The sequence below is a fragment of the Crotalus tigris genome, unplaced genomic scaffold (assembly GCF_016545835.1).
Source record: "Crotalus tigris isolate CLP2741 ecotype Arizona unplaced genomic scaffold, ASM1654583v1 scf7180000017742.2353718, whole genome shotgun sequence".
Lineage (NCBI taxonomy): Eukaryota > Metazoa > Chordata > Lepidosauria > Squamata > Viperidae > Crotalus > Crotalus tigris.
In genome coordinates, this window is record NW_024096609.1 from 1165315 (window position 1) to 1191207 (window position 25893).

The window sequence follows — 25893 nt, forward strand, 5'->3', positions numbered from 1 at the left end:
CTGTTCCATCAAACATGGACAGCTATAGGCAAACATGGATAACTGCCAAAAATCAGCTATACTGTTTTTCAACATTTTAACACAACTCCCCCACAAAAACATATAGGTGATTCTCAGTTAACAACCACTCATTCAGCAAGCATTCAAACTTACAACACTGCTGAACAAGTGGTACTTACAGTTGGTTCCTAAAGTTCCAGGTGTTATAGAACCCCACATTCAAGCACTTTGCCAAGTAGGCCTGTATTCTTGACCATCTCAGTGTCCCATGGTCACCTGATCACAATTTGCGACTTTACCATTAGCAAAGCCAATGGGGAAGCCAGCAGGAAATCAAAAGTTACAGTCACATGATATCCTCATTTAATGACCAATGGTGATTCACTTAATCATGGAAATGGGTAGTGCTGGAATATTCACTGATAAGTGGTTTAGTCACATGATTTTGTGCTTCAGGACTGCATATCTTGGCAATGGAAATTTTGGCCCAATTACCAACATTAAATAAGGATAATCTATGCTTTTTTAAAATATACTTTAAAAAACAGTTTCTGCCCATCCTTACTGCCATTCTCCACCATTTAACTAAATAGCTGTCTGATGGTACAGAGGCACCAATGTTCCCTGGCAGAATGAATATCATAGCAGAAACAGCTGTTTTGATGCAGAGATATTCTAGCAAATATCTCAAAATCTTAAAAGCCATTGGAAAAATTGTGGATCTCCCTCCCTCTCTGCTGTGCATGAAATATATTAAGAGCGCAGTTAAAAGAAAATCAATACAAACCTTATTCATCTATAGAGGTTTTTCCCCAAAATTCAATCTTAGTTTAAAAATAGAATTGTCCACGCTTTTAAATGAAAATGTTCTCTAATATAGAACAAATAACAAGTTTAAAATCCAAAGAAATTTCAAGACAGCTTATGAAGAACTATTTCAAATACTGATATTTTGTGAGGAACAACTGAAAGCACAAAAAAGGGAAATCTGTAACTGTGCCTCTTCATGTGAGAATATGAAAACCAACTTTCTAATGCTATATTTCCTTAAACGAAGTGACTAATAATAGACAAGGAAATAAGGCTGCAATAATGCCAAGCTGAAATTTACTGAATTCAAAAAGTCTTCGTTTTTGTTCAATAGATGTAAGATTAGACCAGTGCTTTCCAAACCTTTTCCTTCATTACTCAAAACTGATACTTTGAAAGTCCTTTTTACCCAAGGTAGGTAAAACACTTTAAGTTAATTTAAATGTCCCTGTTGTGATTGGGTAATGGGTTTGTGTGTCACTGTTGGAAGATAAACCACTTCTACTAAATTTTGGGTAACTTATCAATATTTGGAAAGCACTGTATTAGGCTGCAGAACTTTAAAAAAAAAGATTGAAAAATCAAAATAAAAAAATACATGTAATGAAAACAGTTCCATGAAAGAAAAGAAAAAGACCTACCTGTAAGTTTAATTTTGGTCAAACGAGCCAAAATGTTAGGTAAAGTATCCAAATTTAATTTCATTTCTTTCCAATCTTTTTCTTCTTTCAATGCTGATTCTTCCACAGTTTTTGCAACAGTAGCAACTGCTGTGAACTTTGGTGTTTCTTCATTCATCACTGGTTTCTCTAAAAAGGGAGGCCGAAGAGGTGAAATTGATTTCACTTCATGGACAATCATTGTCTCTTCATTTGAACGCTCTCCTTCAAGGCAAGGTGGTACAGTTGATTCTGGCTTCAGCTTTACTTGCTGGAAAAGTGTTTTCTTATGCTGCATTGCATACTGGAAAAGAAAAACATTTTTTTTGTAAAACAGCCATTTTAACATATTTGGGTTTCTTTAAATCATATGGTCATTTTCACTTCCTATGTGCTTCTGAAAAAGTCCCACTGTATTGATTGAATTTATGTATGATAATTTCATGGAGGCTTTTTTCTCCCCAGTAACACATCCAGGGATACTTCTTTATCTTAGAGCTATTTTATATTTTAAAACCCTAATACAAGATTATTACTAAGATTATCTTAAATTCTAGTTGAATGTTTCATGTGAATCATTAAGCATTATCTGTTTGGCTTACAGAAATACACAAAAAAATAAAAGATGTGCCTGTTTTTCTAGCTACATTCTATCAATCACAAATGAATGCTACCTTAAATAAATTACAGTTCTTCCTAGCTATACAAATGCTATCCATGGATGATGTGATTAAAATATAACCCAAGAGCAGCAACTGTTTAATTCTATCTCAGTGTTACTTTTTTCTCCCTTTGGGATATATAACATATGTATCTTCATCTGCATTTGTAAATTCCAAATACTGAAGTGCCATCATATCCAAGTGGATATGAGAGTAAAGAAAATGTGCTAGCAGAGACAGTAAGAAAGAAGAGGAGAACCAGCAGCAAAGTGGATGGTGATGGGCAAAATGTTGAAAGGCTTAAAAGACCAGATGATTTATCTATGTTGTTGCTAAGAGCAAACAATGACATGATGACTCATAATTAATCAATCCAGAAACTGTACAGTTGTAATCAATCCAGCTTTTGAGGTGGTATGCAATGTTACAAGCTTACTTTTCTCCTGAAGAAGTTCAGCTGTTGAAATGTAACTCCCTTTACTTTGATGACTCTAAAGAAACATGCAAACTTGCATGGCATCTGTTGCATGATGTTTTTTCTTGGATGTGCTGCAAAAATTTTCCTGCAAAAGAGAATTCCTCTTAAAAAAACATTTACAATAAATATTACAGCAAACTATAGGTGTGTGCCTCAAACATAAAACAGGGGAAGTTCTGCCAAGCCATCCTATAAGAACATTTCAGCAAAACAAAATTCAAAACGTTGCTGTTCTCAGTTGCCCAAGTAAAGTCTGCAGGAATCCCAGTGCAAGAAAGGTAACACTGGTTACCTTCTTCCAGGAAGCTATTTTGAAGACAGTTTATGTCACCAGTCCACATGCTTCCCAGTATCCATTCATCCTTTTTCTTTCTTCCCCTCTACCACTGACACAGGCCATTTACTTATTTAATAACATTGGTATATTGTTTCTTTGTAGTGCTACTCCCAGCAGTTTATCTAAAATAAAATACAAATAAAAACTATAAAACAATAAAATACAAATTAAAAAGCACATTAAATGAAAAATATGCACTAAAAACCTTTTACCCACAGTACCTAATCTCAGTGGCAACCATTATAGTCCAGATGCTCTCTCAAATACTGATTTCATAGTTTTATCAAATAGGAGCAAACTGGGAACCAAGCTAACTTTGCACTGATCTTTCCAGTGTTTTCTCTTCCCACCTTCTTCTCCCTCGTCTCAATCGTCAGGACCAGTGTTCCAATGTGTTATATCCCACCAGCCTACCTCCCCCTGATCTTTTCCCTTCTCTTACTGTGTCCATCCTAGGGTGGCATGTTCTAGTGTCCTACCTACCAGTATATTTCCTTTCCTCCTTTTCCTCAGTTTTCACTGCCAATATTTTTAGGGTTTTTCCATTCCTAAACCACAACACTTGTGCAAGAATAGCTATGTTTTAGACCAGTGGTTCTCAACCTTTTTAATGCCGCGACCCCCAACTGGTTGTAAGTCGAGGACTACTCAACTGGTGCAGCACCATTTGCAGAATGGGACTTTTGGCGGGCTCAGCAGGGCAGAGGCAGCCTGGACAATTTCTATTGGCTTTTGAAAGCCAATAGAATTAGACTCTGTTCAAGAGAGTCTATTCTGTTGGCTTTCAAAAGCCAATAGAATAAAAGGGAGTAGCACAGCTAAGGAAAAGGGGGAAAAAATGGCGGACTGCGTTGTTTGGCGACCCCCGTGAAATGGTCGTTCGACCCCAAATGGGGTCCCGACCCACAGGTTGAGAACCACTGTTTTAGACCATAGCTGGACTGAATCAGTTTCAATCCATATTCAACCACACACTTTAATTCGGACATAAACCATTTCAAAAATAGTTGTTCTGTGCAGGACATTTTGCATTTCCTAAAACAAAATTATATAGATCTTCAAATTCAACAGCAAGAGGATACACAAGAGAAATAAGATTTTTTTAAAAAAATGAAATTACATACAATTTACCAAATACAAAGGAAAATAACTTAGTATGTATTTTCAAACAATCAAGCTAAATTCTTTTACTAGACCCATTGGCTACAAAATTGTTTACAATTAGTCAAGCATCATTAAGATGGAACATTTGCTTAAAAGTACCTCATAATAAAAGTACCTCATAAAAGTTCTGAACATTAACATCAGGACTTTTTATTTTATTGTTGAACCAGCTGCAACATGCTTATTACAGAACTTTAAAATTACTTGCTATGATATAAAGCAACCATAAATCTTCAGCTTTTCAATAGTTGTAGTAAAAAAGCCATGACAAATAAGCAAAATGCTGAAACAATGTTTTAAGAATCCAAAGTATGTGTTCCTGCTCAAACTCATGTACTATAGATCTGCTAAATACCCCTAAAAAGCAGCTTCAGTAATCTCAAACTAAAAAATGTAGCTCAGGGTTGAAATGGGTGTGTGGGGTGTGTGTGGGGTGTGTGTGTGTGTGTGTGTGTGAACTTGGTGCTCTCTGAGCTGGCTTGTTTTCTTGCAGATGTTTCATTACCCAAACTAGGTAACATCATCAGAAAATAAGCCAGCTCATAGAGTACCAAGGATACCCCTATATTTTATATATACATAAAATATGCTTCAGAGCTAGTTTGTTATAGTGATTAAATAATCTGGGTAGAAAGCCAGAAATGGTGAGTTGTGACTGTATCTTATGCACAAAGCCAGCTGGCTGACTTTGAGCCAGTTACTCTGTCTCAGCCCTAGGAAGGAACCAATGGCAAGCCACTTTTGAAATCTTGCCAAGAAACCTGCCAGGACTTATCGATGCTAATGTGAGAAGTCAAAAACTGACTCAAAAGCATAAAATATGCTTCTATATATGTGTTAATTTTGACATAAGTATTAAAGCATACAAGTCTTTAATGGAATATGTCTCCAGAAAGCAGAGAGACCCTCTTTTAGCCACACATTTTAAAATTAGAAACTATTTTACAGTGAAGGGGAAAACTTAAAACATTTACATTATTAAAAGTTTTACTTTCACTAATTAGCTCTATGAGATTAAGGAGAAATATTTTGGTGTGTGGTGCAAGAAAATGATGAATTAGAAAAAAATGCTTGACAAGATTTAGGATTGCATAAATACGCAGAAACAAATTGCCAAAAACATCCTTGCAAGAGCTTTGATTTAATGTTAGGACTGATCAAAATGGCTAATATTTAAATAATAATAATAGTAAGGTGACCAATCGTCCTCCTTTAGGGAGGACAGTCCTTCTTTTGTACTCATTTAAATAATAATTAATAGGCATGTAAGTATAATTACAATATAAAATGCTATTGTTACAAATGTTTTTTATTATGCATTTATCATATTATAGTGTATTCCGTATTGTTGCAATGAATAAAATGTTTTATTTACAATATTTTTTTCTTCAATTTATTTGTGTCCTCTTTCTCATTGTAAAAAAGTTGGTCACCTTAATAATAATAAAGTTGGAAAAGAGGTCATCTAGTCCAACCCCCTGCTCAGGCAGGAAACCCTATACCATTTCAGACAAATGGTTGTTCAGTCTCTTCTTAAAAACTTCCAGTGTTGGAGCATTCACCTCTTCTGGAGGCAAGTTGTTCCACTGGCTAATTGTTCTAACTGTCAGGAAGTTTCTCCTTAGTTCTGTGCTGTCACCGGGATTTAGAAGTCGATTAGGATAAGTAACATGAAATAAATCGAAAATCATTCTTGTCTTTAATTATGGCTTAAAGCCTCTTATTAGCTAAAGTTTAACAATCGCCCGCGGATGATCTCAGATTTAAACCTCTGATCTTACGGAGTCTTGGAAAGCAATTAGCCAAGCAGCGTTGAGCTCGACGGGCTGCCTAAAAACACGACCTTGACCTCCAGTCACCCTTTGAAACATCCGGAGGGAAAGCAGAAATCTGATGAAGAGAAAAGGATGGGCGGAAGAAGCATCTCCCATCAACCATTCCAATCCACCGGCTTCTATGGTATAATAAATCCAGGGAGGGGCTCTAAAGTGGAAGCAAGCAAGCAAGTCTGAGGCATCGACTTGTAGCTACCTTGAGCCACCACCACCCTCCAACCGCCGCGAAGTAAACAAAACCTACGGTCAGGTGAGGCGTTTCAATCTCAGTGCCGGCCGTAACGGGAGGTAAAGCGGATAACGGAGGGACCGGCCCCGGCGCTCTGCCTGCCCTTCATTTCCTTCAACACGACTCTCTGGACGCCGCCATCTTGGACAAGAGAACGACCTTTCCCGGCTACGGATATCTTTTTGTTTCCGGTTCATTAGGTGGGACTTCCGGAGAGCGAGCAACTTCGGGTTGTCGCTGAAATGAGCTCGGGAAAGGGTTTATTGGTAGGGTTGGCGCCGCCTTCCCTCTCCTCCTCCCACGTGAGATGTTGCCACGCGGTGCTCTCTAAAGGCTGGCAGAGGGTTGCCCTGCTGCGGAAGTGGGTTGGTGCTTCTAGTGTTGGAACACGGAATCCCTTTTCATGCTTGCCGTCATTTTTTTTTTTATGGATATTGAGTCGGCAAAGGTGGTTTCTTTTCCTGCACAGAAGCGCCTGAGACTTCATGGCTGACCAAGGCTTTGACTTGATCGCTAAGCTCTTCCAAACTCTTGCACATCATACACGGTCCTTATCATTTCTCTTAAGAGCTGGTTTACTTAGGGGACTTGTGACAAGAGGTCATGTCCGTTTTTTAGGTGATGCCTTTAATTTGGGGTTTTCCAAATTGAGTGTCCAAATGCTTTTAGTTTGGGGGTGTTCAGATAGAGTGGGAAGGCTTCCTAAAAGTGGAGGGAAGGAAAAGTAAATGACATGTTCAACTGAAACTTGTTCAGTTAACTTTTCCACAAAATCTTTGCTATAGGGTCTTTGCTATAAGGCAGTGCTGGCTGTGGAATTCTGGGAGTTGAAGTCCACATGCCTTAAAATTGTCAAGGTTGAGAAACACTGCTATAAGGTCTTGCATGAAAAAATCATTTAGAGATAGCCCTAGAGTCTAGACAGATTCTAAGCTTTGGGAGGATTGTTAACGCTGAAAAGTAGAATATAAATACATTTCAAATAGAATGAGAAATATGTTTAGTCTAAGCTATTTTTCTTTGCTGGGGAAGGAAATGCATTTTTGCACAATTCAGGACTTTAATTGTAGAGTTGATGCCCAAATAATAGGCTACATACTCATTAAGAAAATAAATTTAGTTGTAGGTCAAATGTTCCATTCACAATAAAAAAAAATACAGACTGTTAAGTTTTTTCATTTGCTTACAAAATTCTTGGCACAGACCATTGCGTGTCTGTGTTTAAACAAATCAGTGCTGTTTTATGTATGTCTGCAGAAATAGCTACTCACACATTTTTATTGTACCACCTTTGGCTTCCTTCGTGTTCCTACTGTGGAATAAAAGAGGGGCAAAGAGAATTTTCCAAAATTCCTGTGTCTAGTACTTAATGCTTTTCCTTGGCAGACCTGGAATGACTAATAGCTTAATTTAATTCTGAGGTACATAGCCTTTGATTAGTTATATATATTTCAATTGCATATGCTGACTTTTATTTTACTCATTATACAAATTGCTTTTTTATTTGAATTGTTTAACATCATTTGCATGTTTGTGCCTAAGTTAGCATAAACATTCACAAGTGTTGAATGTTATTTGCTTTTATAGCAAAAAGTTTTGGTTCAGCATACCTGAAGAAATCTTTCCTCCCATCCTAGTTTTCCACTGATTTGTTAAAAAAAAAATCCCTTTTCCTGGCCCCAAAAGAAGGCTTCTGTCCCTAACCAAATTATTGTTTATCTTATGCTATCTCTGAATAGTTTATATTCAGTTTGAAACAATACATAATGTAATACAACTTCCATCTGTGTACCAAGGAACATAATATAATACCGTACTACACAAACATCCCACTGAAAGACAGAACAGTTATATTGCATATCAAGGCCAAGATTTGACAGAATAGACAATTAGATTGCTTTCCTGAATTGCAACAGTATGTTACTTGATCTCCATCTTATTTTGCTGCAGCCTGGTTTTTGACCAGCATTTGGCTTGCTACATTGATCATTTTAAGGTGAAGAATGTTTGAAATGATTTTATTTGCCAAGCTTTTTTTTATTATTATTTGGTTGGATTTTAAAATGTAAATTTAGTGATGTATTTGTGGAAAAAGTGCTGAAAGCTGTTATCCATAACCAAAACCTTGAGCTTATTCATATATCTTATATCCTGATCAAGATACATTAAAGTACTTGTGTAATTTGTGTATATTTGATTTGCTTTGGAAGCTAGATTCTCTATTTTAATTACTACAAGATTGATCTTGAGCCATCTGTTCCAAATAAGATCCTCAGTTAAACAAATTCACATAAATAAATGGGAAATATTTCCATTTTTAAATGCAGTGTTAAATCCTGACCACATGGAATTATATTGCACAGTCTTTCCATGAGTCCACATATAGTACCATGAATCAAAGATTGCAAATTGTACAACTATAAATCATAAAAGAGCAGTCATATATACTACAACCCATTCTTGAGAAATGCGTATATCTTCATAGAATGAGGTATATTCCTGTAAGAGATGACTGGGCTAAGCCTGGGGGGGGGTGTCAGGCGTGTCATCAGTTTGGAGTCCCTTTGTGCCCATAAGAGATCTAAGTCCAGCCCTCCTTTAATTCCCTCGATCCTTATCTACCACCAATTTGCCTTGACCACTAGGAGTTCAAATTCTTGTCTAGAGGCAGCAGGGAATAAATTTGTACTCATTTTGGACCTAACCGTGGCTCCTGATTTTTTGCTTCTCACAATTCCAAATTTTTGTTGTACAATTCAGAATCACATTCACTCTTGCCAAAATATTAATTAAACCAAACCAATACATTAATGGGACAAAATATATTTGCAAGTATACTCTCCTTTTCACAATTCCAGCAAAATTAATTTGATAGCCCAGTTTTTAAAAACATGCTGTGAGATGTCCAATAAAGATTAAAAAAAACAGATAAGGCATTGTAATAAGTTCCATGTGATACATTGAAATTATTTCTACAAATTTAATAGTATCTATTTAATAGTGTCTAAGTAGCTTCATCATCATTTACAATAAGAATAACTTTGCTCACTAATCTTTTGACTTATTATAGATTTCACTAAACAAACTGCTGATTTATTACAGCCATTATATATTTACTGCATCCTTAATAGTTGAAATGATACTAATGTAGTTGCTGTTTCAATCCAGAGGGCAATAATTTACCATTTATTTCTTCTTATTCACAGAATGCAGTTCATTATTATTCTATATCAGGAAACTAAGCTTCGGTTTAGCAACTTTTAACTAATTCTGGGTATTTTACATTCTAAAGTTCCTTAATTTTACTTTTCAACATTTATTTGTTTTATTCTCCCCCCCCAAAAGAAGAAACAGTAATATGTCTATTAATATATGCTTTAAAAGGATTTCAGGCAATCATTGAACACTTAAAACAGCAGTCGCCAACTGTTATGGCTTGGTGGCCTGATTGGGTGGGGGAGACGGGAACCAGTATGCACCCACTAGCAGTGGGACAAAAATATAGTTACACAAGTTGAGCTATGTGCAATGGTCAGCTGCTCTCACGGGCAGGTTCCGAATGGGCCACGGCCCGGTAGTGGGTTGCAGCCCAGTGGTTGGGGACCCCTGTCTTAGAGTGTCTGTTATATTTTGAAAATATTCAAATTTTTGTTTGATATGTGTTATAAGATGTTTTATCAAATAATTAATTGGAATACTCACTGAAAAAAATAGGATGATTTTCCCTTATAGTCACTGAGGTTACTAGAGCATGATTGGGTATTGTAGGACCTATCTGTCTGAATGACAAAAAATTAAAATACTAAAATAATAATCAAGTGAGAAACAAGTCTGATACAGTTTGGGGGGAAAAAGGATATTTTTCTTGCAAGAAATTTAAAAGTCTTTTAAAAGAGCCCTGATGGTGCAGTGGTTAGAATGCAGTACTGCAGGCTACTTCTGCTGATTGCCTGCTGCCAGCAGTTTGAGTCTCACCAGCTCAAGGTTGACTCAGCCTTCCGTCCTTCCGAGATCAGTAAAATGAAGACCTAGATTGCTGGTGGCAATATGCTGGCTCTGTAAACCCCTTAAAGAGGGCTATAAAGCATTGTGAAGCAGTATATAAGTCTAAGTGTTATTGCTATTGCTATATATCTGGTGATATTTATCATTAGATGAAATGAAACCTCTGCAAGTAACAACCAAGCTCAAAGACCACTAAGGACTCTAAGTTGTCATGTATCTATCTAATTAAATTTCAACATAAAAGTTTTAATATTTACTATGAACAATAACTATATTTAGCTGGAACAACATTAAGAAGATACAAGGATGGAAAATTGGATTAAACTCCCAGTAATATTTACATGATCTTCAACTAAATTAAATGATATTCAAAATACAAAACAAAATGTACGTATAGTCCTATGTAGGGCTAGAATTATAAATACAAAACAGTAAATCATTAAATCATGGACAAAGAATATTCTGGATCACTTATTTCTTGTTCTACATATTTTAAGATTTGATAGTAAAAATAACTTTCCATTTCAATTTCCCATTGATACATATTTGGTCAAACCCTCTTCTAGATAAAATACCTTTCTTGTGTGGAAGGATATATGTTTTTTAATTACCCACTTTAGTAAGTCATTTATCTCCTTAGAGGCATATCTGAAGACTTTTACATTCCAGAAAACAGCTAAAGATAATATAAGTTTTAAAAATATCAATCAAATTCACTAGATAATCCCTAGAACTGCCAGATAAATGTCGTAAAACTGAGCTTTTATAGTATGTGAAACATCCAAACTTGCCTATTTTTTCACTTCATTATCAAATCTAAGCTACATACATGATTTTCATCATGTTTTGAAATTCTAAACCCCCTCTCACCCAAAGTATATTCTGGAATTACATATTAATACCTGAACATTCAGTTTCTTAGCAACAAATGCACTCAGATAATAAATACCGCCAGGCAAATAAAAGTGACCCCACAGACTGAAGGTAATAATATCTTGCTTATTTAATACCATGGGATTTTAATCTTGGTGTATGTTGTGGTTTTGGCCCCTTCCTTTCGTAAGTATTTGTAACTTTCCATTCATAAGGGCTATGATCTTGTACATAAAACCAGTAGAGAGATAAAGGATAACAGTTTTCCTTGGCATAAAAACCATAAGGAGAGGCCAGTTAGATTAACTCAGTGGTCCAATATCCTATTCCTACAATAGTCTGCTAGATTACAGAACAAAACAAATAAATTGCCCTTTCCTGCTGTCTACCTCAGTGTTTCTCAATCTCAGCAACTTTAAGATATGTATACTTCAACCTCCAGAATTCCCCAGCCAACAGCTTGTATAGTAGAGTAAGGTATAATATGAGATGGTTCACTCAACTCATGGCTGAAGACTGCAGCTGCAAACAAAGAGAACTTATATATAAACTTTTAAGGTCATGTAGCATGGTCCTTCATCCTTTGGCTACATTTTTTGTTAGACACTGGCATGTTTACACTCTGTTGATTACTGTGATATTAGAAGCTGTTCTGGTAGTTCCTAAAGAAACTGTGGGTGGAAAGTATTCAGAAGCCTCTTTAGTTTGCTTAGCCAAATAATCTAGTGTTGGTTTCAGAATTATAGACAAGCTGGAAGCTTGTGTGTTTACCTTCCCTGAGGAGTTTTGAATGGGACTATGGATTTCTCTCCCTTTGTAGTAGAAAGTGGGAAGGAAAATGCTGAGAGCCTTGAATAACCTTTCTCCATTGGACTCTAGCTTACATTCATCACAGTTTAAGTGCTGAAGTAAATCCTTGTTGAGAGGCTGTTTCTTTGCAGTAATAATAAAGATAAGGAACAACACAAGTTCTTTATAGGCCTGTTAAACTTGTGGGCCTCTGAGCCAGTTCTAAACAGCCAGATATGTTAATTCATCAAGTTCTTAATAAACTGCTTATTTTCATAGTGTTTCCCAAACTGCAAATACAGAATGAAGGAGAGGGTGCTAAGGTCACAATACAGTCTATGGCTGATGATCTGCATTTAACGTATTAGCTCAGGAGGTTCTCAACTGACTTGTGAAAGTTGCTTGATAATTGCCATAGGGAAGGAAAACATCTACATTTTTCTAAATGTGCTGGTTCTTCAGTTCAAAATTGTCAGTGAAGATTTGAATGAGAAATGGATACTTATTCAGTACCTGCCTACCTGCCAATTATGAGCTGAAGCTGCCAAATACTTTTGGTTGGTGCTTCATGCCTACTTTTTCTTTAAAAGGCTATAGAGACATCACACTCCTTTCTTCACAAAACCTTTTGTTTGCCTGTGTCTTTCTTGGCCTCAGGAAAGGGATTGGGAGATCAGAGGTGCAGCAAAAAAAAAAAGGTTCCAACATGGCAGCTATGCAATTAACCCAGTTTTCAGTTGCTTTTAATTCCTGAGACAGGAACTTTAAAGGGACAGTGTGGAACAGTTGAAAAAAGGCGGAAGAATCCGGAACGTTTGGGCATGATTTTATTTTGTAATGTCCTGTTTTAATTTGTCATCTAATTAAACTGACTTCTCAAGGAATTCCAACATTTCCTTTTCTCATTTTTTAATTTTATAAAATAATGTGCATGCTATTATCAGTTCTTGGAAGACTACATTGAATGTGTGTGTGTGTGTGTGTGTGTGTGTGTGTGTGTGTGTGTGTGTGTGTATATAGTCTTGTATATATTTTTATACAGCTGTTTGAAATTTTGAAAATAAAAGTTACCTTATGATCTGATTCTAAATAGAATTGATTCTATGTGTATATTGTTCCTTGCATACAGAAAGTAGCAAATATTTGTTGTTTGGTTTTAAATGTAATTTTCATTATAAATGCTACTTTTGAAGGAAATTGTCATATTTGCACTTTTAAGTATATAAAGGAGTTTAATCCAATTTTGGATATCAGGCATGCTAGTCAGAACTTTCTGTAATTTTCTTGAGCTTAACATTGTGTTTCTACATGTACAATATTTATAATCATAGTCCATTTATCAATCCAATTGTTAAAACAAACGTTTCTGAAGTTAATGTACCATACTGATTTAAAATTGGGAAGTTCTGCATAAAATAATTTGCTCACCGATAATTTTGCGATTTTGCTGTAATAGGTTTTATTTGGCTCTTCCTATTTTCTTCCTTTTTTTTTTTAAGGGTGAGGTGCTTGATTGTATCAAAGTGTTAACTCTTTGGGCTCAAGAAAACAGTCCTTGATTTTGCAAGGGTGGATTATTCTGAGAAGTCTAGACCTCTCCCTTTGCTTCTTTACCATTTTCTTCTATCCACTGCATGATTCTATTGAACTATTACATTTTAGTGCTACCAACTAGCTTTCCAATTAATTGTCAATAAGAGAAAAAACTCTTTTCAGAACAGTTTCACACCCTTCTGTGGCCAAACACATATTCTCCATTAGTTGTGGATGGAAATTACTTATCATGATAAGATCCTTGTCTTTATAACTTCCATGTACCTTATCTGGTTTGAAATTGCAAGACTAATCCTTAGACAAAATCCTATTAGTAATATTTACAATCACATCAGTAAAAGTATTTGAAGTTCAGGATCTGCAACAAGGGTTCAAATGGCTGAGTAGCAAGATGCCATCAGTCCAGGCAAAGGTTAGGATTTTCAGGAAAGTTATCATGGCTTATATAAAAGTCATCGCTCCACTTAACTTGCTCCCTGGTAGAAACTGTTAGCTGGGATATTCTGGCCTTTATTCAATCATAGTTGTGGCTAGTCAGAAAGGCTGGTTAGAATAAGAACCTGCTTTAAATATAGACAACTAAGTTGTTCCTAAGTGCTCTGGTGTCAGAAAAGAAAACCTTTCCCAAAGCTGCTAGGGACCATGGAGTTTGTAACCATCATATGTGCAGGATGCCAAATTACCTTGATGATCTAGTAAAACAGCAATTTACATTGTACATATGCAAAAGCAAAGTTTGATTATTTAAAAATCAGATAAGCCTAGTTCCATATAGTAGTTAAACTTCCTTTTCAAATAACTCAAGCTTTATGCATAAGCTTATTTTTTCCCTAATTTTTGCATGTCCTTACCTTAAAGACTCCATACTTTCTCTTAAGTATGGTTTATGAAGTCAAATGGGATGTGTTATTTGTAACTCATTTCTTAATTATTCAAAGATTTTCTTATAGAAAGTGATTATTCCTTTGAGGCTGGCTGCTTCTATATTTTCAGTTTCCTGTTTGGCTTTGATGTTTTAATGATAATATTCTATTATAGTTCAAAGTCAAATGTTCTAAAACACCTTTTAATAGGCTATATTTTATTAAGCTAATGGGTGAGATCTGTTTTTATTGCTCATGTTTCATTGAGTGCTATATAAACAGCACATCACTGTATATCTTGCTTTGCAGAGATCTGTGATATTTAACAATAGAAGACACATTAATGTTAGTTATAGCCACAAATTAATAGCAATGTGCAGTTACTTTGCTATTAGTACCAAAGATGAAGAGGACTGGAAAACTCAATTAAGTTTTTGAAGTCAAATGCACTGGCTTCGTATGACAAAAGGCAAATTTAACTGCTTTTTATTATTTTCAGTGCTACCTTTCTTCATGCAATAGAACATCAATAAGCCTTACTAGGTTGGTTGGTCTTGATGTGTGTACACACATACATTCATACCCTATATAAACTATGCTAATAGTCCAAAATGGTTTTGAAGTTATCCAAGCACAGATACTTGGTGTATTATCCAATACAGATATTTTTAAGTACAAGAAGAGGGAGCAGTTATTATTATTGTAGACTTTTATAGCTTCTTTTAAATTTGTACTTCTCAGGTTATTTCATAAAGTGCTATTACTTAATTAAAAATTGTGCATGGTTTTAGTACTGTTTTGCCAGCCTAGTGTGCTTGGTTTGACCAAATGCATATGCTTGTGTAACCTGTATAGATCTATCCAAGATCTAAAAAGTAAAATATATGCATTTTTTTTTACCATATTAACATTCTACTGTTTGAAGGAGAAAATTTCAGAAAGAATAATGGCTCTACCAAAAGCTTTTGATCTTAACAAGTTCTTCCTACTGATTGTTTTATATGAGAATAACATTTAGGAATTTCAAGGAGCTTCAAATACATTGTTGCTTCTTTTCAAGTATGATTGATTTGAAAAAGACCTGTGTGTCCTTCCATCTTCATTTGCAAGCAACTCATATTTCAATCTCTATCAGCATACACTCTGTATCTATTAATATATATCTATTCCATATCCAGCTGCAGGACCAGGTTCGGAACGGGTCATATGTATGAGGTCACTAAGAGCTGACAGCGAGTTGGTGGCACATAATCCTCATAACCAGTTGTTCTTATCCAGTCGTTCATCCTTCTGCATATATTTCACCTGCTTTTTATGGGCACTGTATATCCATCTGACTCTCTCCAAACATGCTTAAAATTTGGTTACAAACCTTTATCTGCACATGCTCCATCCTTACCTGCTTCTCATTCAACTTTACTTACACTTTTTCTTCATATTTTATCCATATTTAACAATGAACTGGAAACACTAGTGGCTGCTAACATGTGATAAGGATATAAGTATCCTGTCACCATTATTTTTGTGATAGAAAGGCTCTGGATGCAACAGCTAATCTACAGAAAGATACCAAATGAACGATATATTAGTATACAGTAATTATAATTGCATCCTGTGAAACTTTTCTTATTTTCTGTTTCACTCCTTTGAACCTAATTGCTGTTTCCCTTCTGTCAAATTTTCTGTTTGTCTGAATATTGGAATTTTCAATCTTTTTTTCTCAACAGTATCAATTTTATTTTGGTTATCTCTGCATACAGAATGAATATCTTAAATCCTTATTAGAGTATTACTGATTTAAGGGACATTGTTAGAAAATTCAGATTTTTCAAAAATTCAGGCAAAAAAAAAATTATTGAGGAAGAGCCGTTTCCATCCTACATTATATATGCATAGTTTCCATGTTAATAATAGATATCAGTCAGTAGAGCTGACTGGCTTATAATGGAAATATAATTCCTAAGTCATATAAATAGGCCTAGCAATGCAATTATTTTGCTGATGCAGGGGTTCCATAAATAATCCTTTTATACTTATGAAGACAACCCAAGGTCAATTTAAGGAGAACTCCGATGTTTGCTTTACCTATTTCACTGAAAGGAGATAATTTTATATTGGTGAAATTGTGTTACATATGCTTTCATTGCAAATAAATCAACAGTAGAATAGGGTAGGATTTTCAGGATATTGAAAAACATATTCACTCATTTTTATCAGTCTGACAAATGTCTTCACCTTATTACCCAAAATTCTATTTAACATGGTACCCTCTATATTCTCTTTCATACTATACAGACTCAGTGCCACAAACTGCTATTTTCTGATAAGGTTTGAAAATCTCCAGACCTTGTAGCTTAGCTTTGTGCAGAGGGTTGAAACCTTCCTCACATCCCAGCTCTGCACTTTGGATGATTTTTTTGGTGATGAGATCATGACAGTATACTGATACCACCAAAAGTGCCAAATAATAATAATAATAATAATTAAGCCAGTTTTTGACAGAGAAGAAAACAGTATGTTTTGGGGGGGGAGGCTCTGAACTAGCAATCTGAATGAGACAAAACTAGCAGAAACCGGTGTTTCTTTAAGCGTCACTTATTCTTTTGAGTGACCCTAAACCCAGAGCAGTGATATTATTATTGACTATGTCAGGAAGTTTTGAGAGGTTTGTTAAGATCCTATAAAATATTGTTTAGTTGCCAAAATGGCACTTTTAAAATGGGAAAAATCAATGGAACTCCAATCAAATAATTTCAAATATGTTAAGGATTTCAAATGAATGATCCATAAGTATTTTACAACGAACCTTTAAAAATTAAAAATAGGATCTTGGATTTCAAAACATCATTTGAAGTCATTTATACCTATTATTAGGACTAACGTTACCATAAACAAACCATTTTTAACCATTTAGTTATAGGCTATGGAAGTAATACATATGCTTGATAGACTTGAGTTTCATTATACCAGTAGTCTCGTAGTAGTAATCCCAGGTGATAATGTCCTTCAAAGCAACCTTCCCAGGCTAATACCCTCCTGATGTGTTGGACTACAACTCCTCCCAAATTAGGCTGATGAGTGATGAAATCCAACATATTTGAGAGGCCTCAAGATGAGGAATGTGTTTCCTATCATTCTAGCATCAGGTAGATTCAGGCTCAGATTCTCCTGTAGTCATAATACTAATACATTAATGTAATACATTAATGTCTAAAGGCTAGTTGTCTTACAGCTTCACCTTCACAAGATTGTTGTCCATGAATGAGTGACACGAGAAGAACAATCAGTGCTGCCTACAGCTCTTCAGATGAAGCGATGTGATGAAAATGTAATGTATACTACAGAATGGTCAATGCAAAAATTAGATTATCTTGCAAGAGACAGAAATGAAGAAAACAATACACATAAAGCCATAATAAGGAAGCCCAACACAGAGTTATTGCCAACAGAACCTACTTAACACTGGGTGGCCTAGAAATCAGAGGCAAACAAATATTTTGATTAAATTTGAAAGGAGGAATCTTCTCAGGCAAAAACCTGAGAAATGCTGAGGAAAATCAAAAGATTATCAAGATGCGTAAAAAGTCTCTTAACACAATCTTCTATATCTCCAACAGATTGCAGTTCTAACCGATCTGTGCCTACTTGGAAATAAATTCCAATTCAGTGAGACTTATTCCCAGATAAAATTTGTAGAACTCTTTAGTCAGTATATAGAAAAGGTAATGTTGAGTTTTTTCTTTAAAAACAACCTTAATTTTTTAAGGAAACAGAATATAGTAAACAGAAAAATCATTCAAAACAACTTAATTTCTTCTATTTTAATGCAATTTTTATTAGAAGAGAGGTGAATCTAAAGATTTCTGAAAATTCTTAACAAATAGCCTTTCCCATCATGAGGGTGACATAAAAATTAGTAGAGCAATACAGTACAACTCAGAACCATTAAATCAGACTTTTTTTCAGACTTTCAAGTCTACTTCAAGTCATATTAAAGAGATCCAAGAGCAGCTTCAAATGTAACTGTAAGCCACAAAAAACAATACAATGCTTTAACTATTCAAAAAAGGGGGTGTTTCATATCCACTCCCACACATTCCTTAACACCTCTTTCAAAAATCTTAAAAACAGCATACATCAGTATAGGAATAGTGTTTTCATTCTCGTATCACCATTTTGAGCCAAGCAATTCCCACCGAAGGCTCCATTTTTAAGACTGTTCCCTTAGGGTAGTTTTCTTCATCAAACGCTTGTTAACACACTGTGCCATTCATTTCTTTAAAATCTGCAATGTGCTGGATGGGAGCCCGAAGCAGACCTGGGGAAATTTTTTTATTTATATGTACACAGAATAATTCATGTCTGTCCCCAAATATATACTTTCTCCCTCATTCTCATGGCATTTGAAAACATTTGCAGTTCTTCCAGTCTGTTGGCAGCAGCTCTCCTTGGCTCAACATTTTCTTGAATTTCTGAAAGCAGCTGAATGCTTTTCAGTGACAAGCAGAGGTTCTTTTCAGACTGTTCTGCCAGTTTGTAATTCACAATATTCCTCTGTAGCACACAGAATATGGCCAATTTCTTTGCATCATCATACAGGCATTATTTGGAGTTTGGTTGGTTGGTTGGGGGTTTTTTTTTACACATTTTTCCTTGATGTTTTTACGTTTCCATTTTCCAGAGATGAGAAAATGCATCAGCAAAGCTCATGCTAGGATTTATTTATTTTTCCTCCCTTACTCTTTCAAAGCTAGACGCAATTGCTGTTTCATGAGCCACATCGATAGGAAGAATAATATCTATCCTATGGAAAACTCTTGTCCATCAGGCCCGCCAAAGATGATGGCAGTTACATTCTTTGTAGATTTGTGTTTCTGTTCCCTGGAGCGAATTTTTGATTAGTTTAAGAAAATAGTATATATACTGCTCACAAAAATAAAGGGAACACAAACGTATAGGATCCTATATGTTTGTGTTCCCTTTATTTTTTTGAGCAGTATATTTTCCTATATCAGGGCACTCTTTAATTCTGGCTATAATCCAAGCTGTTGAATTTGCCTCCTCTCTTTCTTAGTTGTTCAAATCACCCAGAATATATTCTACCTTGCAAACATATTCACTATTCCTGCCAAAGTATCTTGCTTGAAAAACATCCATCCATAACCAATTGGAAAGTAAGACATGGAAGAAACTCTATTTATGCCAAATCATTTGTAAATAGCTAATTTGCAGCAACTCATTGATTTATCCCTGTTCATTTTCATTTTATTGTGAGGGAGAAAGAGCTAAGCTATGGCTTGCTTTACCATGTTGGCTGAATAAGCCACAATTGGCTGGGTTCACACAACAGGCTAAGCCAAGACTTAACAAACCACAAAATGACTGAATAGTTTATGAGAGGGTTTGTACTTAAGCAATCCATGTGCAAAATTCACTCTTGGCCAAAGAAAAGCTGGCTGCATTTTTTTTTTCTATACCTCTGTTATAGAAGGTTTGAGGTAGAGTTGGCACTCTCCACCCTATATTACTGAAAGCACTAGTAAAAAAATTGTAAAATGATACTTTCCTCCTTAGCATTAAAAATATAATGCTAAGAAATAACTAACAAATTGACTTCTTTTAAAAAGTCTGAAATTACGTACCTGGGATGGTTTTCTCATTCTATCTAACTGTGGAGCCAACTCGCAAATAACTGTTGTCACTCATCCATATGCAAGGCCACCATCATGTTTTTCCCTAAGTCAGAAGAACAAACCACAGTTCATTCAGCCTCCAAGAACCCCACTTATGGACCCCAGACCCTGAGACTACATCTTCAAACTTTGGTTTCTGTTTTCAGTAATATGTTTTTGGACTTGGGGGTGGGAGGAAAGGCATTAGTAGTGGTTTTATTTACCTGAGAACCCCTTTAGAAGAAGGACAATCCTAACTTCTCAGAAGTTCCTGCTCTGCTCTAAATTTTGTGCAAGGTTGCCTACAGGTAGTCCTTGACTTGTGACCATTTATTTAGCAACTGTTTGAAATTACGATGGCGCTGAAAAATATGATTTATGATTGATCCTTACTCTTATGACATCAGTGACCTCACAGTCATGATTTGGAAGCTTGGCAACTCTCGCACATTTATGATGGTCATAGTGTTCTGCAATCACATGATCATCATTTCCACCTTTCCTAGTAGGTCTCCAACTGGATTCCAAGCAAAGTCATCAGGGAAGCCAGCAGCGAAAGTCACAAGTTGCGTTCACCTGATGTCTTGCTTAATGTCCCTGGAAAACAAATATCATAAAATTGAGTCTGATCACAGTATACTTCACTTAACAACCTGTTAATATCTGCTTCTGCTGCTGGACTACTGAAAGAAGCCTCAGATATAAGACAAACATAGCAGCTTTGTTTTGCTCTTTAGAAGCAGTGAAGTGAATTGCTTTAGAGAAGTTCTCTGTATGAAGCAATATTGTCCATTCAATTTTTACAGCCTGAATATGTGGGCGCATGCGCGCGCACGCACGCACGCACACACACATTTCAAAAGCACAGCCATATCAAGGTCTAAGCCCAGCTCCTTCCTAGTGCTGCCTAATTCTTTCTAGCCTACCTCCCAGTTTTTAATGAAGTATTGTCAATCATCTGCCCATCTCATTTAGTACAGATGCAGAGTGACACGATCATATATACACTATTAACTCTCCTGTAAATTCCTTGGCTCATCTTTTTGAGAAACAACTAAAATACTTTGCCATTGTACTGTACTGTCCTATATTATTACAGAAATTGATTGAATATCCCTTGCATGTGAACATAGACAATTCCAGCCACATATTAAATGAACTTATTTTAAAGATGCCTTTCTGGGCTGCTACTTTGATCTGTGAGCCTAGTGATTTGGCTGCAAACATTTCGCCTCCATTGTGGGGGGGGGCACATCTTCAGTAGCTTTGGATTGTGCTCATCTGTCAGAGCACTGGCCTTTAAATATCTTTTAGTGTGATGTAAATTGGTGTGGGTGTTATTTGTCCAGATGTTTCTGAGTCTGAGAGAAAGGCAGAGAATGATACTATGTCATTAACTCTGAGACTGCTATTGCATTGGTGGTTTTGCCAGAAGATTGATGCAGATAAATTAAGCAGAGGCATGAACCCCTTTCCCTTAGGGTACATGGTACATAGAGCTCTGTATGATTTTATATATTCATGTTATGGGTCAATATTGTAATACAGACGTCTCTGACATATTATAGTTGGGTTACATTTGTTCTACCTTGTCCCTGGTGAGACACCTGTGTAAGAAAGATGATCTTTTTCATCTTCAATCCAATTAAACCTGACAAATAGTCCCTAACTGTGATCTAGTCTCATTATCACCTGGTATAAACAAAGACTCCTTAACCTTGATTATCTCATTCCTGGCAGGAAACCAAGCCTTGAACCTTGATAGCTGCATTCTTAGTAAGAGGGCAAAAACATTCCAATCTAAGGTAGACATGTCCTCCTTACTTTAGCAAAATCCAGTGAATTAAGACCATTGAAAAACAGGAGTACTTAATTATGGTTCAGAACCTATAAAAGTTAATCAGAAATCTTTCTGGGATGGAGCTTTGATGCAGAGCTGGCTGGGGGAGTGTTACGTATTTACTGGCCTTGAAAGCATTCACCAACTATCTTTATTTTGGGGGGGGGGCTTCCCTAACTGGCAGAAAGGACATACTTTTTTTCTTTGTTTTATCACATTTTTCAGTATTCCTGAATATGCTTTAATTATTACATCATGTTCTGTTTTTATGTTAGTGTCTTATACTGCCTTTACAGAAAACTTTCAGTGCTCATGTCATTGCTTCTGAAACCAAAAGCACCTGTGATCCAACCCTCCTGGGCTGAGGGCAGAGCAATACAGGTAATCTTCAATTTAACAACTCACAATTGTAACAAAAATGTTGTTGCAAAGCGAGACAGTAGTTACATGAATTTTGTTCCATTTTACAACCTTTCTTGGCACACTTGTAAAGTGAACCACTGCAGTTGATAAGTCAGTAACATGGTTGTTAAGTGAATCTGGCTTCCCCATTGACTTTGCAAAAGACGATCACATGCAACCAACATAAATATGAGTCAGTTGCCAAGCATCTGAATTTTGATTATGTGACCATGGGGATGCTGAAACTGTCGTAAGTGTGAAAAATGGTCATAAATCAATTTTTAGTGCCATTATAACTTCAAGTGGTCATTAAACTGTTGCAAGTTGGGGAATACCTGTATAGTAGTCTTATTTTACTTACCTTTTATTTTGCTCCTTTAAAGGAGTTTCATCAGTTTGGTGATTCTGAAGTCACAATTTATTTCATCTCTGTTTATTATAGAAACCACTTTTGTTTTTTTAGTTGCCCTTCTGTACTATAGTTTCTAAAAGTTCTTAATACTTAATGTGGGAAGTCAGTCCCCCCCTGAGAAAAAAATATTCTTGGAAATATTTAAAAGGCAGAATATATTTCCCTAAAGGATTTTAAAGGCAGAAACCAACCCTCCCCCCCCAAGTCTCTCTGTCCCAAACAGAAACCAAGTCTGCAGAAATGCAGATGTGATAATCTTATCAGATTGGAGTCAGGAAACTGGGATTAGGAAGAAAGATCCCTAGAATCAACAGTCCCTCACACCAAAAATCTAAGAGTCATCAGCCACAGCCACAGGGAAGCATAATAGGATCAACCCACCACTATCAGAATACCAGAAAGGCACATTCAGACTCAGGTCAAAGTTCATGCCACAGGAACAACTCCAAACAAAAGGATCCAGAGGGTATAAAAACCAACTCCCTACATATGCCTTCTCTCTCTTTTCTGCCAGAACCATCTTTCTGTCTGGCTCTCCTCTTCAATAAACTGCAACCTTCTTTCTAAAGCAGTTGCCATGTTGTTTATTCCCAGCTTGGACTGAACCATGATGAAGACTTTTCCTTCAACACTAGAGAAATGTTATCTTGTGTTGCTACTCTTATCACTTCCCTGTAAGCACTTGCTGCTTCTAGTCTTCTCTTCAATTGTATTGGATCTTTTTTCCATAGGTACAAAATGTGCAAAATGACTAGATCATTAATTCCACTGTATTCAATGAGGCTTATTCCAAGTTTTATTCAATGGTTGCAAACAGTCAAGCATTCTAGAAGTAAGTCTCACCTGAGTCAATGGCACCAACTTTATAGTTAGAGAACAAAGCATAATACTGAAAAGTTGAGACCTCTGTCATGTTGATTTTTATATACATTTTATATACATATATACAAACAGTTTGTGCATGTGATCTGACTATGTATTTTCTGGCAAGAGGGATCTATTTATTTCCTCTAAAACTTCAAGAGCCTCCAACCAAAATAAAGGAAGTTGTATTAAATAATTCTAACCCCAGGAAATTATTGTGAGTACAAAAATTAAGGAGCTTTCACACCTTTTACATAAACATCCACTCTTGGTTATCGTCACCCATCTTAATTTCAGATGCATAATTTCTGTAGAAGAGGGAAAGAATTATTTGGCAGCTATTGTTAAAGAAATAGCAATTAAAAATCCATGTTCATCAATTTTAAACAGGGACAGGATATATATCTTTATACTTATTGCCTATTCATATTCTACTCAAGTTCTAACATTTTTCAGTTTTTCAAAATTCCATAAAGATTTTATCATTCCAGACAAACCCACAATATCTTCAGAATCCAAGCCATAAAAATGCCACAAATATATCACATATATAAAAAGAAGCAAAGGTTCAATTGGCTGATTTTTTTTATTGCATCAGTATTGGATTAGAAGAACTCAAAAATATAGTAACCAGCAGACAGTTCATCAGAAAGCCAAAAGCATAAAAGAATGTATCTCAAGAGCTCCTACATTGAATTCTAGGAAATATGGTAGACTCTGTCCTCTAATACTGCCCTTTTTCTACGAATTTTGACTATTTAACTTCAAATAATAGTAAATACTGTTATGCATTTATGTATTTCCATGTAGATGAAGGGAAGTCAAACCTCCAAGTTCCATATTCAGAATCCAGAATTGGGTAAAAGTCAGGCTGAAGTATTCTCCCAATCAACATAAGGTGAAACTGGTTACTTTCAAGCCAATTTCTTGCCATATACCAAATACTTTTATAATACTTAAGAAATTAACATGGTTTATTTATCTCAGATTGGTACTCCATCTAGGTATGTGATATTTCCAACAGTTGTTTCCAAAGTCTCAGGTTGAGGTGTTTTTCATCACTTTCTTTTTTCATGGTCCTTTTTAAGATGTCAGGGTCTGAACTGAGGCATTGCAAATCATGTTATCTGTCATTGAAATATAATAACTTCCCAAAGATTACTTTTGGAAGAAAAGATGAGGAATATTGAATGCTGAACATGAAAAGTACTACATAAGGGCTAATCATGCCAGGAATAACTATATTGCTGTTTCTGCTTCTTTTTCACAATTTTTCTCTTAATTCTTTCCCCCCCCAATGTTGCCATATTTTCTGTGGTTTTCAAAACCACTAAGCATCAGTCCCTTTGGAAGTATTTCTGTGTAATACCATTAAAATGAATGGGAGCTACACATAATCATACTCGTTTGCTTATAGAAAGTAGTTTCACACAGCATAATTATGCTTTTTCAACTTGAGTTCAAAGATATGAGAAAGGCTTTCTCTTGCCTTAGTTTAATCAAAACTTCTAAGTTGAAGAGCAAGCTTTCTTTTCTGTCCTAAATGTTCTTAACTTTCTCCAGCAGCCCAGAAAATAACTTGGCTCTATCAGAAAGGAATTCAGTCCTCTGTTTAATTAAAAGTTTCCATGCGCTCCTTCTTGGTGGCCTCTGGGTGGGAAAGCTAAATCCATGCGAACAGTGAAGGGCTTTCATATACTTTATAGGAAAAAGCTGTGCTGCCATTTATAGCATACAGAGCCATCTATAACCCATCTGAAAAACAAAGAGGCCATCCCAGTTGCATAAAGCAGTCTTCTCTCAGAACAGCTGCAAACTTCCCTCTCAAACCTGGCAGTTCACAATATAATACCAGCTCTTGCATTAGTCATAAAATCTGTGGTTCGCATTCAAGCCATCATTTAAGGTTCAATACTGGGAGATTCCAAGGTTGTTTATAATAATAATAAAGTTGGAAGGGACCTTAGAGGTCATCTAGTCCAACCCCCTGCTACCATTTCAGACAAATGCTCTTCTTAAAGACTTCCAGTGTTGGAGCATTCACAGCTTCTGGGGGCAGGTTGTTCCACTGATTAATTGTTCTAACTGTCAGGAAGGTTCTCCTTAGTTCTAGGTTGCTTCTCTCTTTGGTTAGTTTCAATTGATTACTTCTTGTCTTACCTTCAGGTGCTTTGGAGAATAGCTTGTCTCCCTCTTCTTTGTAGCAACCCCTAAGATATTGGAACACTGCTATCATGTCACCCCTTGTCTTTCTCTTCATTAAACTAGACATTCCCAATTCCAGCAACCGTTCCTTGTATGCCTCCAGTCCCTTAATCATCTTTGTTGCTCTTTGTACTCTTTCTAGAGCAGTGGTTCTCAACCTGTGGGTCGGGACCCCATTTGGGGTCGAATGACCCCCATTTCACGGGGGTCGCCAAACCACGCTGTCCGCCATTTTTTTCC

General features: G+C 36.0%; 1 protein-coding gene across 2 annotated transcripts in view; it reads right to left on the bottom strand.

Annotated features, from left to right (window-relative positions):
- LOC120306619 (protoheme IX farnesyltransferase, mitochondrial) overlaps positions 1-6353 on the bottom strand; it is a 123032-nt gene extending 116679 nt beyond the window's left edge. The window contains exons 1-4 of one of the 2 annotated variants that reach the window (XM_039340206.1): positions 6190-6353; positions 5892-6093; positions 2568-2694; positions 1452-1773 (exon numbers count right to left, since the gene is read on the bottom strand). In XM_039340206.1, coding sequence (XP_039196140.1) covers positions 1452-1773; positions 2568-2660 — 415 coding nt within the window. In that variant the 5' untranslated portion in view covers positions 2661-2694; positions 5892-6093; positions 6190-6353. The remainder of the gene's footprint in view (positions 1-1451; positions 1774-2567; positions 2695-5891; positions 6094-6189) is intronic. The other variant, XM_039340205.1, reaches the window with a different exon arrangement.
- Between the last annotated feature and the right edge of the window lie 19540 nt (positions 6354-25893).